The sequence below is a fragment of the Geotrypetes seraphini genome, chromosome 1 (assembly GCF_902459505.1).
Source record: "Geotrypetes seraphini chromosome 1, aGeoSer1.1, whole genome shotgun sequence".
In the NCBI taxonomy this organism is placed as follows: Eukaryota; Metazoa; Chordata; class Amphibia; order Gymnophiona; family Dermophiidae; genus Geotrypetes; species Geotrypetes seraphini.
In genome coordinates, this window is record NC_047084.1 from 484867191 (window position 1) to 484887551 (window position 20361).

At 45.5% G+C, this 20361-nt stretch overlaps 1 protein-coding gene across 6 annotated transcripts in view; it reads left to right on the forward strand.

Annotated features, from left to right (window-relative positions):
• The window catches only part of PALM2AKAP2 (PALM2 and AKAP2 fusion), a 484740-nt gene that overhangs the window by 295682 nt on the left and 168697 nt on the right, over positions 1-20361 (forward strand). Inside the window, exon 1 of one of the 6 annotated variants that reach the window (XM_033925889.1) lies at positions 6956-7229. The exons of 3 other annotated variants lie outside the window; for them this stretch is intronic. Coding sequence is in view for 1 of the 3 variants with exons in the window: in XM_033925898.1 (XP_033781789.1) it covers positions 13163-13219 (57 nt within the window). In the remaining 2 variants the exon portion in view is untranslated. Of the gene's footprint in view, positions 1-6955; positions 7230-7256; positions 7363-13151; positions 13220-20361 lie in introns of those variants that run through there. 2 more of the 6 variants (XM_033925946.1, XM_033925898.1) reach the window with 2 other exon arrangements.

Below are 20361 nucleotides of genomic sequence, written 5' to 3' on the forward strand. Positions count from 1 at the left end.
AAGCAGCTCCTGATTGAATAAGACCCGGCTTCTTGCAAGAAGAGGCGGTCGGAGCGTACGCGAGTCCGGCTGCCTCTCCTTGTTGGCGAGCTGAGCGGACCGTCGGGATCGACCCCCCGCACTCCCTAGGTACGCCTCTGCAAGTCTTGCCTTGCCCGGATTTGCCGCTCTCTTCCGGTGTTACTCCCCCCCCCCCCACCCGACTCTCCTCTCGCCGCCCTGCCATCTGCCGTACGCCTCTTCCGATCGCCCCCCTCCCTGCTCGCACCCGGGATCCGGAAGGTTCGCTCCCCACATTTCGCCCCCAGCAATTCGCCCCTCACATTTCGCCCCCAGGTATGTTTCGCCCCCACACATTTCGCCCCCACACATTTCGCCCCCCGGATGTTTTGCCCCCACACATTTCGCCCCTGAGCCCTGCAGCCCTGAAATCAACCTGCTCTCTGCCTCCCCCAACTCTCTCTCTGGCTCCCCGGCTCTCCAGTGCATCGCGCCCTGCCCGGGGCCGGAGCAGGGCGGCTGGGAGACAGCGACGCGGCCGCCAGGGTCAGAAACCCCAATCCCCCCTCCCACACAGCCGGGCCGCCCAGGGAGGGGAAGACAGCGACGCGGCCGCCAGGGTCGGAAACCCCAATCCCCCCCTCCCACACAGCCGGGCCGCCCAGGGAGGGGAAGACAGCGACGCGGCCGCCAGGGTCGGAAACCCCAATCCCCCCTCCCACACAGCCGGGCCAGGGTCGGAAACCCCAATCCCCCCTCCCACACAGCCGGGCCAGGGTCGGAAACCCCAATCCCCCCTCCCACACAGCCGGGCCAGGGTCGGAAACCCCAATCCCCCCTCCCACACAGCCGGGCCAGGGTCGGAAACCCCAATCCCCCCTCCCACACAGCCGGGCCGCCCAGGGTCGGAAACCCCAATCCCCCCTCCCACACAGCCGGGCCAGGGTCGGAAGCCCCAATCCCCCCTCCCACACAGCCGGGCCAGGGTCGGAAACCCCAATCCCCCCTCCCACACAGCCGGGCCGCCCAGGGTCGGAAACCCCAATCCCCCCTCCCACACAGCCGGGCCGCCCAGGGAGGGGAAGACAGCGACGCGGCCGCCAGGGTCGGAAACCAAACCCCAATCCCCCCTCCCACACAGCCGGGCCGCCCAGGGAGGGGAAGGACTCCAGCCACGCTGAGCAGATGAGACGGCGGCAGCCACACCACCGGGGGCGAAACATACCTGGGGGCGAAATGTGGGGGGCGAAATGTGAGGGGCGAATTGCTGAGGGCGAAATGTGGGGGGCGAAACTTCCGTGAACCCTCGCACCCCCACCCCGACGTCCGATTCCTCCCCCAGCCTCCCCTTACCTTTGCGACGCGTGTGTGCGCTGTGACGAGAAACTTGTGCGCTGCGATGTAATATTTTGTGCGCCAGCGCACGCCAGCGCAGCTTAGCGGGAACACTGCAAGTTGGGAGTGTTAATACATAAAGATCCGATTCAAACTCAAGATCTAAACATATCTAAAATTAAAAGTTTAGTTCTTAACACCCTGTCTCGTTGGTCTCCACTCTTCCTTTCATGGTGGGGCAGAATAGCTTCTATCAAAATGACCCTTACTCCTCAGATAAACTATACCCTCTCAATGCTTCCCTCCTTATGCAAGAAGAAATTTTTTCATTGGTTGAATAAGAAAATATCTGACTTTGTGTGGAATAACAAAAAACCTCGTATTGCTCTCGACAAGCTGAAAGCCTCTAAAATTAATGGGGGTTTGAATGTACCAGATTTTCATTTTTATTATATCGCATCATTGGCCAAATATGGAGCCTATTGGATTATTAACCCTAGTACCCAAGACTCACCAACCTGGTTTGACCTGGAACGGTTTTTATGTGCACCATTACATGTTTCATGCTTGTTGACGGTGCCAGTGCCCAAACTTTTGAGAAAATACTCCTTATTGAGTGCAACGCAGCATGCCCTTCATATACTAGACGTAATCGCAGAGATTTCAATTAAAGACAGTCCACTCTTGTCCATTTGGAATAACCCCAAAATCCAAATCAATAGTAAATCTCTTTCATGGAAAAGGTGGCAGCGGGCTGGTTTGTGGTCTCTCCATCAGATAACCACTCTCACTTCGTTTGTTCCCTTTGTCACAATTTGCTCTACTTACTCATTGTCTCCTTCTGCTTACTCACAGTGGCTTTCTCTTACTAAGACGTTATCTTCTATGTCTATACGCTTTGATTATATGACATCCATTCACACTTTGTATCACTGGTCCACATTGGCTATATCAAAAGGTAAAGCGATATCTCTCTTCTATAGTATTCTAAGAGATCACTCTTTCACATTTTCCTCTCATTCCATGAAACATTGGGAATCTATGCTGACAACCTCACTTACTGATGTTGACTGGGAACTCTTCTGGTCATCGACAAACCGACCTCTTTTATCTTATCATCCAGAGTCTCACAATCAATGTTCTTCATTATGTGGAATGCGGTATGGACACCCTTTCGGATGTGGAAAGCTAACCTAAAACAAGACTCTATATGTTGGAATTGTATGAAAGAAGCTGGGACTCTTGATCACATGCTTTTCCACTGTGCTAAAGTTCGTTCCTTTTGGACATGCATTTGGGACACCATAAAGTCTATTACCAATTGTTCAGAAGAAATTTCCTTTGACATTATAATTCTCCGATCTCAACACCCTTGTTTTACACAGTCTAACTGTCCTCCTAAACTCATTGATGCAATGTTTGTGACTGCCCTTATGCACATCTTGAAAAATTGGAAGTCCTCTTCATTACTAAACTATACCTTTTGGTGGAATTCTTTGAGCATGTATCATAAATTTGAATCATATGCTTATGAAAAGAAAAATATAATTCGACTTTCCAAAAGTTTGACACAATGTAAATCACCCTGGAAATTCCTAGACTCATATGTTCAATCTATTTCATAGACACTCCTCTCTTCTTCTTCTTCTTTACCTTCATCTTTTTCCTCATTTTATTCTTTTTCTTTCTTCCTTCAATTTCTCTTTCCTCTTATCTTTTCTTTTATTATCTTTTCATGAACAGTCCTAGTACTTTAGATCTTTTAAAACGATTCAATTCTACATTGCACAATATAACTGAATATTTGTTATACTAAATGTTTTGTTTTATTTTTTGATACCCTGTACTTGAACTGTTTCTTATATTTTTTCAAAAAACTCAATAAAAAATATTGAACTTAAAAAAAAAGAAGTGGGTTTAGGTAGGAACTGGTCATGTTTAGGTAGGAACTGGTCGTGTTAGATAGGTTTTATGTATTTTTTTGAAGAGTAAGGTTTTAGTATCTTTCTTGAAGGTTTTGTAGTCTGTGGTCAATGACAGCAGAATGGTGATTTGTCTGTCCAGTTTAGCTGCTTTGGTGGCTATTAGGTTGTCATATAGTTTTTTTCGTTTGACATTTTTGGATGGTGGGTGTGTGAAAAGTGAGTGGGTTCTCCTGTGCCTGGATGAGGAGGATTGAGTTAGTCGGTTATTCCAGTAGGTTGGGCTTTCTCCGTTAATGGCTTTGAATAGTGTGCTCTTGCCTGTATTGGGAGCCAGTGAGAGTCATGGTATGCTTCTGTGATGTGGTCATATTTTTTCAACTAGTAGATGAGTCTTAGGGCTGTATTTTGTATAGTTTGTAATTGTTTTATCATGGTCGCTGTACATGGGAGGTAAAGTATGCTGCAGTAGTCTATTAGTCCAAGGATAAGGGATTGTACCAACAGTAGGAATTGTTTCCTGTTGAAGAATTTTCGGATTTGTCTTAGATTTCTCATGGTCATGAATGATGCTTTTATTACCTTGTTGATCTGTGGTTGCATGGTGCAGCCTCTGTCAATTAGTACTGCCAGAAGTTTTAGTGTGGGTTGAATAGGGTATGAGATCAAGTTTATTACTAGATTTGTTAAGGTAGGAGTTTTATTGTTTTCTAGGAGAATGAAGTTTGTTTTGTCAGGGTTGCTATGCTGTCCTGTAACTATGACAAATTGCAACCTGTAAACTTATTGTATATTATGTATGTTGTTGGTATTAGATCCCTAATATGTGCCAAGTTAGAATAAAAACTTGTACTGTAACTATAGTACATTGTAACCTGTTAACTATATATTATGTATGTTAGTCTGTAACCCATTCTGAGCTCTTTGGGGAGGATGGGATAGAAAAATAAATGAATAAATAAATAAATTTTATTTATTTCCTTATCCTAATATTATCCTTATCCTATATAGTGGTACCTCGGTTTGCGAGTGTTTTGCAAGACGAGCAAAACATTCGCAAAATCAGCGCTTCGGAAACCGAGCGTGCCTCGATTTACGAGCGCCCCCCCCCTGCAATCCGGCACCCTCTCCCCGCCACGATCCAGCATCCCCCAGGCATCCATCCACCCACCCGATCACATTTCTTACCCCCGTTTGGCACCGACATCGGCACCAACGCATAGGACATGCCGGTGCCCAAAGATTTGCCTCCTTCGTGCTGGGCCTTGAACATCTGCGCATGCTCAAGGCCTTCGGGTTCCCGTTCTCTCCGAGATTCTCGGATCTCTGAGAATCTCAGAAAGAACGGGAACCCGAAGGCCTTGAGGATGCGCAGATGCTCAAGGCCCAGCGCGAAGGAGGCAGATCTTCGGGCACCGACACTGGCATGTCCGGTGCGTTGGTGCCGGTGCCAAACGGGGGTAAGAAATGTGATCGGGTGGGTGGGTGGATGGATGCCTGGGGGATGCCAGAACCCGGCGGGGAGGTGGTGCGATGCGAGCGGGGGGGGGGGGGGGGATTGCCGGATCATGGGGGGGCGAAACGAACAGGGGGATGGCGTATCATGCGGAGGGGGCCTTATTGAGCGGGGGGAGCGGTTCTTGGGAGGGGGGAGCAGCGCCACTGGCCTCGGGGGGGGGGAGGGGGGGAACGTATCAAAGCGAGTTTCCATTATTTCCTTTGGGGAAACTCGAATTGATATATGAGTATTTTGGTTTACGAGCATGCTTCTGGAACGAATTATGCTCGTAAACCAAGGTACCACTGTAATTTCATTTATTTCCTTATTCCTAATAAACCAGTCTAGACTCTTTCCAGTGCAGATGGAGGTAGAGATACTTAACTATACCTGGAATTCTCCAGTATTTCTCTACCTCCAGAAGATGGTCTGGTGTAGCAAGACCCTTGTGTAGGCCTTTATGGCATCTCCCATCAGTTTTCCCTTCACAAGGCAGGAAGTAGAGCTCTAATCTCCAGTGCTTGTTGCAGCTGGAGGCAGTGGAACTGGTCCCCTATCAAAAAGAGGGGCAGGGTCATTAATCCATCTATTTCATAGTCTTCAATAACCCCCCTCCCTTTTTACAAAACTGCAATATCGGTTTTTAGCGCAGGCCAGTGCACTGAATGCTCTGCGCTGCTCCCGACACTCATAGAGTTCCTATGCTGGACCCATGGGAGGGGGAGGGAAGAAAGAAAAAAATATACTGGACCTGGGGAGTGGAGGGGAGTTAGGGAAGAGAGAAAAGTCATGGACTGGAGGGGTGAGAAGTAATCAACCTAAGGAGGGGAATGAATAAATGATGGATTCAAGGGGGGGTATGGTGGGAAGAAATGATAGATCCAAGATGTAGAGAGAAATTATGGACTTGAAGGTGGATGGAAGGGAGAAAGATATTGGTTCACAGGTGCATGGAAGGAGAGGAGAAATATTGGGCCACAGGGGCAGAGAAAAAAGAGATGTTGGGCCACAGGGGCAGGGAGGAAACAAATATGCAGATCTCAGGCTACAAGGAAGGGAGTGAAGGGTGGCACGTGCCTGAGCGTTGCCATTCAGCTCCGAGTCTCCCTTTAGCGTAGCAGAGCCAGAGAGGGGACTACACAAAACACAGCAGTCACACCCAGGAGCAGGGAGGTGGGTTTGTTTTCCCTAATCTCTTTGGGACTGTCAATCTCCGGTGTGCCCTTTCCTGACTCCCCCCCCTACACTTCTGTGGTTTTGTAAAAAAAAAAAAAAAAAAAAAGGGGGAGGTGTTTCTCCCAGTCATTTCCTTTCTGTGCGCATTTCACTATGAACAACTTTATTATACTTATGTGAATTAGAGTTTTCTTCACATACACTAAGGGTGTCTTTTACTAAGGCATGCTAGATGATTTAGTGCACAAAATGCTAACGTGCCCATTATACACGTTAGCATGCGCTAATATTTAGCGAGCACTAAATCAGCTAGCATGCCTTAGTAAAAGACCCCTAAATGCAGAAAAAAAAACCCAAAACAAAACAGAAAGACTTCAAAGCATTGATGATAAAATGAGGATATGTTTGCTCATACAAGTCTCAATATTGAAAAAATTGCCAAAAAACCTTCAAGCTCATGATGCTCATTGAAAGTGACTGGGCGTCAGAGCATTTACCACATGGTACTCGGCTGTGCGGCTTTGTAAAAGGAAGGGTTAATTTATTAAAACACGGTTATTAGCTTTCTGGAGTTTGTTACTTCTATTCATAGTTTAGCTAATGTTTTTGAATTTTGTACACAAAGCTCACTACAATTTTTTTTTTGTATGCTTTACAATGTGCCACAAACCAAAAAAAGTTTGAGAACCACTGCCTTAAAATCTGCAAAAAAATAAATAAATAAATAAAAGGGGGGAGGGATTCCTGCTGCATTAAAGAAACTGTCTGCTGTGACCTGTAATTTCTAGTACAGGAGACGTTTTAAAAAAACAAACAAACCAAAAGGCGCGCCACGTGAAAAACAAGTAAAAAGTTGTCTTTTATCTTCTTTTTAAACTGATGCCCTCTCGACTATGCAGTCACGTTCAGTTATCGCATGGATAGGAACTCGAGAACGCATCCCGGAAACATGGATAGCCCCAGCTCTATTTTTAAGAACGACTAAAAAAAGTTCGTGTCAACATAGATGCATCACCCTAAAACAGGTTGAAAAAAAAAAATACCCCCTCCCAACCACTGCTCCTTCCTACAGGGGACGGTTTGCTGCGCAGCCCAGCTGCTGTAACTCGAGAGCAGCGCTCTCGCCTCCCCTTCATTCATTATTTCGGAGGGGGAGGGGAGGCGGAGCGTGCAGCGGCCACCTTGCACGCGCCGGCTTCAGACTGCAGCGGCTCCCGCTGCTAACTTTCATCCCCTTACCAGCGCTGGAACGCAGGAGCGCATACTCGAGGTGCTCCTCCGCCACCCTCACGTGCCCGGTAAGTGCGTCCGCCTCGCGCCGCAGGTGCAGCGAAGCGAGTCAGCGCGTGCGCCGCTGGCGGAATTTCACTGCGCTGTGGTTCGGTGGTAGAGCGCGGCTCGTGGTGCGGAGGCTTTGGCCACCGATGGCAGGTTTGAAACTTTAAAAATGTCTACGATGAGAGTTTTTTTTTTGTGTGTGTGTAACCGAATTTGGGAGCAGTACTTTGTTCTTAGCCGAGCACCCTTCGGTGAGAAATAAAGGCTAGTGGAGGTTGACCTGGGGATACTGTACGTGTGCGCCGTGGAGGGAGAAAACTCGCAGTTTGCTGTCAGGCGCATCCCTCAGAGTCAAGGGCAAAGATACAACTCCAGGCTAGGCCGAGCCTTTTGCAAGAGGGAATGCAGAACAATTCTACTGTTTAAATAATCAGATGTTTCTTAATTCTTTGTGTTTTGAATGTTGGGTGCCCCTTTGCGCTTGCTTCGATTTTTATAAATATGCATAAATTAAGGGTATTGAGAGAGAGGAAAGGAGACAAATTGAAATAAAGCCGGTAGTTTAGACGCTGCCTCCCTCATTTTGTAATCTTAGGGGTCCGTATTCAAAATTTGTGTGGCAGTATCCTGGGGATATTCAGCAGCATTTAATCTGATAATGTAATTGAATTTCCCATCTAACTGCCTATGCTAGTTTGTGAGTGATTTAGCGACAGAGATAGAGTGAAGGGGAAACTTGGCTGTCCCAACTTCATAAAGTTGAGACAGCAAAACAGCTGCCCTAACTTGATGTGGCCAGTGAACCTGGCACAGATGTGAATATTGGTCAGTGCCCAGTTAATTTACAGGTCATATCTGACTATTCAAGTCTAGGAACCACACATGCCTCAGCATTGAATATCCAGGGTTAGTTTAGTCCGCAGCCAGAAGCATTTTGCAAGCTGCTCACTGCCACAGGCTGAATAGACTGGTTAGTGCCCAAATGTAGGCACTGTTTGTGTTCTAAGATTATAGGATAGTAGCAAATTAATGTAACCAAGATCCATTTTGTAAGAGATTCACCCAAGGCCGTGCACAACAGGTTTTGTCAGAATGCTCCATTCCTGGCTGCTGTATCTCTGTGCTCTCTATTCATGGGCTGGCACATCCTCACTACTGTATACTGATCCAGTGCACTTCTTGTGGATTTAAGATTATTGGGGGGAGAGGAATTTATCCAGTAATGGCAACACCACTAATAGTGATGGAGCTGATTTTTTTTTTTTTTTGGCACTTGACCCAAAGAAAAAAGTTGCTAGCCCTTAATGTATTGTTCATTGCTTGTGTGTAATGTTTCACTTTATTTTAGTTAAAGGTGGTGATTTTTCAGTCACTACATTCAGTTTAGAAGTCAAAACATGTTTTTGGTTTTTAAATCTTTATTAATTTTCAAAACTATTGATAATAGTGCTGTCCGATTCAGGAAAAAAATATTTCGATTCGATTCAGCCTATTGAATCAATTTTTCAATTTGATTTTCCTGCCCAATTGGGTGTTTTTTCCCAAACATCCTGGTAGGTTTATTTTATAGCCTCTTCACCCACTCCACCCCCTTTGCCCTCTCCTACCCACACTGGTGCTGTGGTGTAAACAAAATAAACAAAAAAAGACTTTTCCTCTCTCTGTTAAATCCTAGCTCACATTCGCGGTCTAATGCCATTTGTCGTTTTCTTCTTTCTCCATGGTAGTCATCCATCTTCCATCTCTGTCCTCCCCTTCTGTTTCCCTTCCCTTGCCCGAAGGTCTGGCATCTTTCCTTCCTTTCGTCTCTATTCCCGTAGCTGCAGCGATGGACCCAACTATCCCCAAATCCATCATCTCTCCTTTTCACAATTACCCTTTCATCCAGCATCTCTCCCTCCTTTCCACCACCCCAGGGTCCACCATCTCTCCCTCTCTCTTCCTAACTACCCTCCTATCTCTATCCCCCCCACACCATCACTTGTGTCCAACGTCTCTCCCTTTCTGTTTCTTCCTTCCCTAAATCCCATTGTCTACCATCTCTCTCCCTCTCCTGTTTTTAAGATCCAATATTTTTACTATCCCCCCAATCTCCCCTCTCCATAATCTCCTGCAAGTTCATCTCTCCCATCCATCTTTTCCCCATCTCTCCCTCTTCAGTCCACCAACTACCCCAAGTCCATCTCTCCCTTTCCCCCAAGTCCATCTCTCCCTTTCCCCCAAGTCCATCTCTCCCTTTCCCCCAAGTCCATCTCTCCCTTTCCCCCAAGTCCATCTCTCCCTCTCCCCCAAGTCCATCTCCCCCTCTCCCCCAAGTCCATCTCCCCCCTCCACCATCCATCTTCCCCCCTCCACCAAGTTCCTCTCTCCCATCCATATTCTCCCCATCTCTCCTTCTCCAGTCCACCAACTCCAAAAAGTCCATCTCCCCTCTTCCCCCCAGCTCTGACTCCCAACACAGAAGCTCAGTATTTGGCTAGCAGAGGGTAACACTCATGCATTGAGGCACGTACCAATAGCTCCGGGCACTTTGCATAGCGGACAAACTCTTTTCCCGTGAGCTGCAGAAAATGTGGCCTTGCAAAAACCGATCGAGGAGTGTCTCCGCAGCACTTCCAATGTGCTTGCGCCGCTCCTCACAAGCCCCCACGTGCCACCACGTTGCCAGGCGCTCACAGGTATGCGGGGCTCTGGCCATCATGTGGCGGCTGATGAAAGGCCAGCTGCTGGCAGGGCCTGGGAGAGCAGGCACGTGCCACTGAGCAGCAGCAAGAACGGTGCATGCAGGTGGCGGATCAGGGGTGTTTGCCGGGCTCCGGAGTAAGCATGAGCGTGCATGTGGGAAGATGAGGCGTGGGCATCTGCTGCCAGCCAACCAATTAAAAATCACCTTGCTACCGCCAATCTGCATGTAGAGGTCCACTTGGCTTTCCCTTGCTTCTGATGTAACTTCCAGTTTTGCAAAACCGGGAGTTACATTAGATGAAAGGATTCCGGTGGCAGAGGGAAAGCCTGAATGGGTCTCTAGCAAGGAGGTCAACGAATCGGTGAGTTCAGTTTTTTGCAGAAACAAATCGATTCACCCAAAGTGAATTGGTGAATCGATTTGAATCGCAAATTGGGCAGTTGATAATTTAATAGGTGTGTTATCTACAGTAAAGTGCCTAGTGAACCTAGTGATGGTGCAGCCCCAGAATCTTTGTGAGTAGATTATGGCCTCAAATTTAAAAGATATTTGGAGTTTGTATAAACCTAGATGTGAAGAGTCAATGTGAGGTGCCTAGGAGATGTTTTATTCAGCCATAACACAGACACCTGTGGCCAGAGAGTTATAAAATGGTTGTTTTAGGGGGGGGGGAATTCATCCATGTGTGCTACTGTTAGATGGGTTATGCTACCACAAGTTATGCTATTTTAGCAGTTTCCCATTTTATCCAATGAGATCTTGTGCTAAAATAAACCCATCTTAACAGTAACACACATGGATGAATTCCTCCTCAAGGGTTCCCTTGAGAGAAAAGGGCACAGAATGCTTTTCTTCAGCTGAAATATTATAGGAGTCTTAATTTTGCAGAGTTCATGAAGTGTATAAATGGCCTAATGTGTGGAAATATTTCACCTGCTAATTTTTTCTTGTGCTACAACAGGGGTGTCATGAGATCTATTTGCATGCAGTGCTTTCATAGTATGCCAGTAGATCTCATGCATATTCATTGGGGAAATCCTGAAAACCCAACTGGATTGCGGCCCTCGAGGAGGGACTTTGACACCCCTGTGCTACAAGAATGCTGTTTAGGTTGACATGGTAGGACGGGAAGGAATCCACTTGTGTCTGTGGACCTTTACTTATCTGTCTGATTGTTTTCAGACCTCTGAAATGTCCCATATGCATTGTGAGAGGGGGGTTTAGAAAGCAGATGAGATGCCTCTACAGGGACCAGACTCCTCTTGAGTTTAATACATGGATTCACAACCCAGTCTTTGAGGTATACCTAACCAGTTAGGTTTCTAGGAAATCTGCCATGAATATGAATGTGATAAAATTTGCATAACTACCTCCATTGTATGAAGATCTGTCTCATACTTTCATGGCGGGTATCCTAAAAAAAAATTGACTGGTTAGGTGTTCTCCAAGGATTGGATTGAAATCCTCTGCTTTAATGTAATTCTGGTCCTGTGAACCCTATTGCCTTGCTGGACTTGAGCATTATGTATCTGTAAAAGCCACTGGCTATGAAAAGGTCATAATCACTTGCTGTCAGCAGCAGGCTTTATTTTGGATAATTTTGAAGTGTTTATGCTGCAGGGTAGTGGGAATCGCCTCATAATAATATAAGGCAGGTTTGCTGGGGAGAAAAGTTTGTTCTCGGTATAGCGTGAATAACCCACCTTATTGGGGTTGGAGTAGTAGACTACATCATTTGTTATGCTATAAGCGGCCTTCTATTTCTGTAGAATCCTCGCCAGTTGAGTTTGAGATGGGTTACAATTTGGGAGGGTTTGTTACGTAGAGGTAGATACAATCTGGATACGAACTTGAAAGATTACAGTATAGGAAACATGGGGATACAGTTTGGTTGATCATAGGGGTATGGGGGTCAGAATAGGTAAATTTATTATGTAATAGGAAGATAGTGTTGCATAACAGGTAGATAAAATATGGAGTCCAGGATAAGCTTGAAATTACGTTGTAGTGATTTTGTGGTGAGTGTCAGATATGTCAGTCAAATCTCCCCTGTTTCTTTCTTTTCATCTTAAGATTTCACTTGTGCTTGACTAGGGTTCCATTAGAGTGGGAGGGGGGAGGGTTTATTTGGATTATATCTGTTATATTTTAACCTAGAAAAATAGAACATAGAAACATGGTGGCAGATAAAGGCCAAATGGCCCATCCAGTCTGCCCATCCACATTAACCATTATCTCTTCCTCTAAGACAGACATATCAAACTCTAGCCCACAGTGTATTAAAAGTTGGCCCGCAAGACATTTACCTTTTTTTACTTAATCTGGCCCGCCGCTGCTCTTCATGAGTGTCTGCCTTTGCCTGGTCTCCTCTTCAAAGCAGCCTGCTGAGGATCGCCGGCTGTAGCGAACCTCTTAGACTTCCGTCGACCTCGGTAGCACGTTCCCTTTGACGTAATCCCATACGTCAGAGGAGGGGCGGGACCGCAGCAGAGGGAATGTGCTACCAAGGTTGACGGCAGCCTGCGGGGTTTGCTACAGCCGGCTTGCTACGAGTCGTACTTAAGTTGGGCGTCTGTAACTTGGGGACTGCCTGTACTGCTCTTTTTCGGGGGGGGGGGGGGTCTCATATCTTCAAGCTACTCCACTTTCATGGACTGATCTTTATTTGGTATCAACTCAGAATAGCTGACCTGTCTTACTCTTTGTCATCTAGAAGCTCCAGTGGTTCAAAATATTTCAATTCACATTTTCCAAGACCATGATCCTGCCACCTATCCCCCTCTTTTGAACTCTTTTCTAGATAATGTTTTAGGCTGCTAATTGGAAGAATAGTGCACTCCTTATATTTTAGTCCACTATCTTTCCGTCAAACACCTACCAGCTCAAATAGTAAGAACTCTTGTTATATCATAAAGGATTATTTCTCCTACTCCAACAAACCTGTCAGACGTTGTCTCACATTTAGGGCTTTACATCTTGGTATACTGTTATGTTTGTCTTTTGTTACTGTTGTACTTGGTTTACTGTTATGTTTTGTCTTTTGTTACATGCCATTGCAAACTCTACATTCATTGGATTCCCATAGGTTGGTCCTCCCATCTCCAGGATGGCCCCTCATTTTGAAGTAGTCTCTCTCTCCCTTTCTCTGTTCAGAATTGGCTTTTCCAAAATTCAAAGCACTGTTAAAGGCTTTTTTTTTTTTTTTTTCAATGGGCATTTAACACCCCTTCGATAGGAAATACGGCAGGCATTTTAGAAGGCAGCTGCATGGAGGCAGGAGCAAGAGGGCTGTGCGCCTACAATGAAGACTCCCAGGACCATGAGGTATCTCGGTAGGCCGGGGGGGGGGGAAGGATTGTGGTGTTGTCTATGGGTTGGGGGTAGGGAACCGGAATGGGGAGGGAGGGAAGAGAAGTGCAGAGACCTCCTCTCTGGCATCTCGTTGCACTCCAGAATCTCGCCGCGATACACTGCTGTACAGAACAGAGCTTGGGGAGAATTCTTTAAGTGATGCTCAAAAGGAAAAAAATTGGTGCTAAGCATGATTCTTTAAAGGGCATGTGCCTTGTATAAATCACACTTGGTGCCAATTTCTGTGCCTAATTCTAGGCACCAGACTTGCACCTGCTGAAACCTGGGGTAAATGCTGGTGTCCAAGTTAGACACATTGAGGCAGTATCCTGTAAGAACTTGTGTTAATTTTTAGGCCTGACACACCTATGCCTCCTTTTGAGTTATGCACTATGAATGTAGCCAGATATGCTTGCAAATTTTAATGAGTGCCAATTATTGATAATTAGTTGTTAGCACCCAGTTAGTGACATTTATTTATTGGTTTGTTGGCCAATTAATTTGCTCATGCATCTTAGGAGCGCGCCCAGAGTTTGGCACACAAATCAAGGTGCTATATATGGAATCCAGGAGTTAACACCCACATTTTGTTTGCTTTTTGATGCATAAATGTTGGTGACCTATATAGAGTTGACCCTACTGTTAATATTTCTTGGTTCCTTCCTGTTTGACCTCTGTGACATCTTCCCTTGCCTAAACCATGCCTAATGAATACTGTATGTGTGGTAGTATTATGAAGGGCTTTAGAATTGTGAATTGGTAAATAGATAAAACTGTTTAGACCTTATGAAAAAAATGCTAATTTGCTAATTTATGCATCTAGTGCATGAAGACATCAATATTTACCTATAGACAAATGAAATAATCTAAAAGCCAATGAATTTTGCAGAAGTTTGCATGTGATTTGAACAGGCTATTGCAATTGAGTTCATGGGCAACTTGGCCAGCCACCTCCTGTGTGAAAAATGGGTTAGCCCATTTGTTCATAAGACTATATACAATTATCCTTGAGGTCTCTTAAATGTATACAAAACAGACAAGCAAAAAAGTGAAGTACCAATGACAAATCCAGATGGGTAAAATGTGATAGATGTACTTGGTCCTTTGTCTGTGTTCCTCTTAAATGTATGTCACCTTATGAATCTTTGACAAGAGGATGGCTCACAAAACAAAAAAAATATGGGCAGAGATAATAGTCCCAGCGTGTCTTAATTTACTAGAAATTACATGTATGTGTTATATTTTCAAATAAATGAGTGTCTTTGGTTGTGATCTGTTGTCATTTTCTATGTTTATTAATTACAACCCCCCCCCCCTTTACAAAACCATGCTATGGTTTTGTAAAAAAGGGGGGGGGGGATGAAGTGTTGCAGGGAGTGAGGTTGCCTTTCAGCACATGGTGGAGGAGTGAAGCTGCTGTGCTTGGTGATTCCCTAATTCTGGTCTCCAAAGTTTGTTTGTTGTAGGTTTATTGTTTCACTTTAACTTTCTACATCGCACTGCGAAGGAGCTTACCCAATTCGTTTTTCAGTCCACTAAATCATTTTTTTAATCAGTTGTAATCCATATGGTTCCCTTGAAAGTGGGTTTAATACCTTTTAGGACCCCTGAGGAAGGAGTGTGTTTTCAAAACACGGACCGTGTTGGGTCCCGGTTTTCCACACAATTGTATTTTGGATACAAACTGTTCATTGCTGCAAGTATTGTGTTTTAAGTAAAGTTTTGCTTTTTAATTAAAGCCTTGGCATCTTGTACATCATTTCTGCAGTTTTCTCTTTTGTTTGTTGGTTGACATACTACTGCAGTCCCGTTGGATTTTTTTTTTTTTTTTGCTTGTGTTTGCCTTGTAGGTTTATTGTTGGTCATGGATTTGATTTACTGCCTTTCTGTTGTACATTACAGGGTGGATAAAAAATGATAAAAAAAAATAAAATAAAATCATTTAACCCTTTATTTGGCATTGTTGCTCAGAAGCAACATGTGTTTCTATGTCTCTTATAGGATATCTGCATCTGCAAATTCCTATTACTTGGCACTGTTGCTCTTGTTTAACATTAAGTTACATAAAGCAACCATTTTCACCATCTGCCAATTAAAAGATTAAATTGGATTTTTTAGAAATAAAATGTTTGGGGGGTTTTGAGAAAAAATCTGTTTAAAGATAGTTTTCTATTTAAGATACACTATAGTGCAAAAGTTATTCATCATGAAATAAGGATTAGTTTTTAATTAGTTATTTATATAAGTATTTTGCTCTTGGCTGCTCCTGAAAAAAGTAAAATAAAATAGCTGCTATTTCATTTATTCAGTAGGTAGCTGGCAGTTTTCTTTAACTGACAATTTGCAAGAATTCATTATTAGTGCTGTGGTTTTTCTTTTAGCTACCTGCAGCCCTAATTAGAGTCTGTGTTTTTCCCTGTTTGAGGTTCCTGCATCTGCTGTAGTAGGAAGATTCAGCGGATATTTTGGCACCAGTGGCTGTCGGTGTCTAATGTCAAGGCTTTTGGTAACTTCTGAAATTGGACCCAGTTAGTAGCCAAGGTAGTTCTTGGAATTTCTGAAGGGATGTTCCTAGTGGTAAAAGGTACACCCCCCAAAGAGGATTTAAGCTCTGCTTTTGGGCTGAATTAGTCTTTGGAACCCTCTCCTGCCACTGATTTATCTAAGGGAGAGGCCCCAGACTGGCTGCCTATGCCTGAAGCTGATACCTAAGGGAGATGAGGATTCAGCCTATCTGTACTACCCAGGTTAGATATTATAGGCACTTGCAGAAGCAAGAAATGAGAGATGAGGGCAAGTTCCATGCCCAAAACCTGGTTCTGTATTGATGTAGTGTAGAGAATGACAAGGTGGCGGTTTCCCCGCGGCCACCGCGTTTAGCCGCGGGTAACCTGCCAAAACGGGGAACGAAAACTAGCAGTCGCTGCGGGGGCGGGGACAAGGCCATTCACCGCCCTGTGGAGCGGTGAATGGTCCTGTCCTCGCAGTGAGGCATGAAGGATCGCGTGGTCCCCGCAGCCCACACCCGCCTGCCCAATCGATCCTAGTGATTAGCCAGCTCTCTCCCTTCTCCTCACCTTAGTTTGTAGGTTTTCTTTTTCGGCGACCCGCACACTATCAAAGAGCCGCGCACCCGCTGCTGCTCAGTTTCGATCTTCTGCTCTGATGCAACCGGAAACAGGAAGTTGCAGAAGAGCAGAAGATTGAACACTGAGCAGCCGTGCGTGCAGGTCGCCGAAAAAGAAAGCCTGCAAACTAAGGTGAGGAGAAGGGAGAGAGCTGGCTAGGATCGATTAGGCAGGCGGGTGGGGGCTGCAGGGACCGTGCGATCGCCCGTGTTCCCAGCTCAAACTGGAAGGAGGGAGTGAAAGGGAAAAGGATTCTGGGCCAAGGGGATGAAGATGGAAAGAAAAACCCACAGCAGGAAAGAAAGGGAAGGACAGGTAAGGCAGGTGAGCCAGATGCTAGAAGCAGGGGGGGGAGGAAGAAAGAGGGAAAAAAGCTAGATGGGGTTGAAAAGAAGAGACACACTGGTATGGAAGAGGAAGATAGGGGAAATCTGGACACAGGAAGGTAACAGAAAGAGGGGAAATTATGTGCATGGGGGCATAGGGACAGAGACATAAAGGGGACATGCCATGGGGATGGCATATGGACACAGGGGGGGGTGCAATGGCAGATACATAGGGGAGATATTAGAAATGGGGAAAATAGGAGCACAGAAGCGAGATGGTTTGTGGGGATGGGACAGGGACCGAGCTCGCAGGCTCCAGTGGCTTGCACAAATTACATTGTAACGTGCCATGAAAATAAGAGGGAGGAAGGTAGATAGATAGGCCACGCAAGAGGAGCTGAAGGGTGGTAGAAAGGAACAGATGGTAAAGGAGGGAGGGAAGGGTGGTGGTGGAAAGGAATAGGACAGACATTGAAGGAGGGTGGAGAGGAACAGACCCTGAAGGGAAATGTGGAAGACAGAATGGGAAGAAGACAGATGCCAGACTATGGGGGAGTGGAGGGAAGAAGATGGGTGCTAGGCCAATTGGGGGGGGGGGTGAAGGGAGAGGCACAGTAACAGCAATTGGAAGATGCAGAGAGAAGACACACAGTGGATGGAAGGAATTGAATGAGAAGATGTGGAAAGCAGAAACCAGACAACAAAGGTAGAAAAAAAATTCTATTTATTTATTTTTTGCTTTAGGATAAAGTAGTATATTAGTTGTGTTGATAAAAATTTATAAACAAAGCCCTGCCAGCTGAACATCTCTTTCTCTAGTTCAGCAGCAGGAACTTTGATTTATAAGAAAGGAATAAGCTAAATATTACAATACTAAGGCTTATATGGATGCAGCGGGGACGGTGACGGGGCGGTGAATGGGATGGCAGTGGCGGTGACGGGGCGGTGAAAGGGGTGACGGTGACGGGGCGGTGAAAGGGGTGACGGTGACGGGGCGGTGCAGAGGATGGTGGGACGGGGCGGGGACAGATTTTTTCCCCTTGTCATTCTCTAATGTAGTGCAGTAAATCACAAACTGTGTGCTGTGATGAGATTCCAGGTATGCCGCCAGGGATTGAAGAAGGGGCATTGGATGTTTTGGGCAGGACGTCCGCAAACCCAGTAGAAAAGTCCATTTGCAAAGCTGTCAGACATCTATCTTTTATTTTTGAAAATGGTCTAGGTATAACGTTTGGTCCTTAGGACGTCTACCTTTTTTTGGCCCCGAGCTCAGGGAAAATGAGACTAGGTTTCTGTGGGGCGGAGTTGTTTGGGTGCCACAGAAAAACATTTGCTCCGTTAGTGAGCTGGAGCAAAGCAAAAGTTTGAGGGACACTGCTGTAGTGAGAAGGTGTGGGGACCTATCTCACCCTCTGGAATCTCAGTGGAAGGAGAGGGAGTGTTTGGTTAGGCAGCACTACCATCCAAGTAGCCCATAATACAACCCTTTGGGAACCTACATCCGAGACAGAGGAGAGAAAATAATAATAATTGGCACAGAATAAAAGGTTACTGGTATCAGACCATTATAGCTAAGGTATTTCATTTACAAAGCACTTGACATCTGATAAGAAATGTACTATTTTTGAGACTTATTTTTGTATCAGTGTGGAGATTAAGTTTTGGAAGGGGGGGGGAGAAAAGGATATCCTAAGTGTAGGAACTGTTATGAAAACTGCTTCTTTCATCAACTGAGCAACAGTAAAGTTTGAGTTTGGAGTTTACCTAAGGTCTATGTTATTGGAGTGAATGGACAGTCTGATGCCAGCTTGCATGGCTCCCCAGCTTTAAAGTTGGTCCCGGCCCTGATCTTGAGAAACAAATTCTTTGTTCCCCTTTGCCATCATCTTGGCAAGGTCTAGGCATTCGCCTAGGCACCCATCTATGAAAGGAGCTTACCATACCATACCAAATAATTTCTTAAATCCTGCAGCTTTCTACTAGGAATCATTGTGGTTTACAACATAATTACAAAGACATTTGGCTGGAGTTATAGTAAAATTAAAATCATTTAGTGTTCTCTTATTTATAAAACTCCCATTTCTAAGTATTTGGAACTCTCTTGGCATGACAAACTCCGGAACATAAGAATTGCAATACTGGGACAGACCAAAGGTCCATCAAGCCCAGTATCCTGTTTCCAACAGTGGCCAACCAAGGTTGCAAGTACTTAGCTAGATTCCAATAGTAAAACAGATTTTATGCTGCTTATCCTAGGAGTAAGCAGTGGATTTCCCCAAGCCTATGGACTTCTCTTTTATGAAATTATCCAAGCCTTTTTTAACCCCGCTAGGCTAACTGATTTCACCACATTCTCCGGCAGTGAATTCCAGAGTTTAATAACACGTGTTTGTTTTAAATCTACTACTTAGTATTTTCATTGCATGCCCACTAGTCTAGTATTTTCGGAAAAAGTGAACAAGCATTTCGGTGACGGGTCAAAAGCGCGCAAGGACAAAGGTGCGCCGACAACCGAGCGCGGACAACTGAGCGCCGAAGAAAACCCGTATTTTAAAGGGCTCTGACGGGGGGTGTGGGGGGGAACCCCCATACTCTACTTAATAGGGATCGCGCTGCCTCACGCTGCCATGTTGGGGGTGTGTGGGGGGTGTAACCCCCACATTATACTGAAAACTTAATTTTTTCCATAAAAAACAGGGAAAAAGTTAAGTTTCCAGTATAATGAGGGGGTTACAACACCCCAAACCTCCCACAACGCCAGCATGGAGCCCTTTAAAATACGTTTTTTCTTCAGTGCGATGAAGTCCTGTGCTCGGTTGTGGTGCGGCCTTTGTCCTTGCGCGCTCTAGACTATGAACCTGAACCAAGCATTTCACATCTACCCTTTCCATTCCATTCGGTATTTTATAGACCTCTATCATATCATCACTGAGTCGTCTCTTCTCCAAACTGAAGAACCCTAACCGTTGTAGCCTTTCCTCATAGGGAAGGCTTCCCAAACCTTTTATAATTTTCATCGCCCTTCTCTGAACCTTTTCTAATTCCGCTATATCTTTTTTGAGATACTCCAACCATCACTGTACACAGTAATCAAGTTGCAGCCGTACCATAGAGCGATGCAAAGGCATTATAACATTTTCATCTTTGTTTTCTATTCCTCTCCTGATAATTCCTAACATTCTACTTGCTTTCTTAGCTGCCACCGCACATTGAGCTGAGGGTTTCAGTGTATCCTCAAGAATGACACCTAGATCCTTTTCCTGGGCAGCAACTCCTAACACAGAACCCCGCATCGTATAGCTATAGTTCGGGTTCCTCTTTCCCACATGCATCACTGTGCACTTGCGCACATTAAATGCCATCTGCCATTTTGATGCTTAGTCTTCTAGTCTCGCAACGTCCTCTTGCAGTTTTTCACAGTCCTCTTGTGATTTCACAACAGTCGGAATGCCAGGGCTGCACTCAGTTTTTGGTGTTTTGGAGCTGGATAGGAACATGATGGCAGCTAAAGGCCAAATGGTCCATCTAGCCTGCCCATCCGCAGTAACCATTATCTCAGTGTATCGCAAACTGTGTGCCTCCTGAGATTTTAGGTGTGCAGCAGCACACTGGGGAGGAGGAGAGAGGCACGTCCTGTAGGCAATCAGCCGGAGCCAGCACC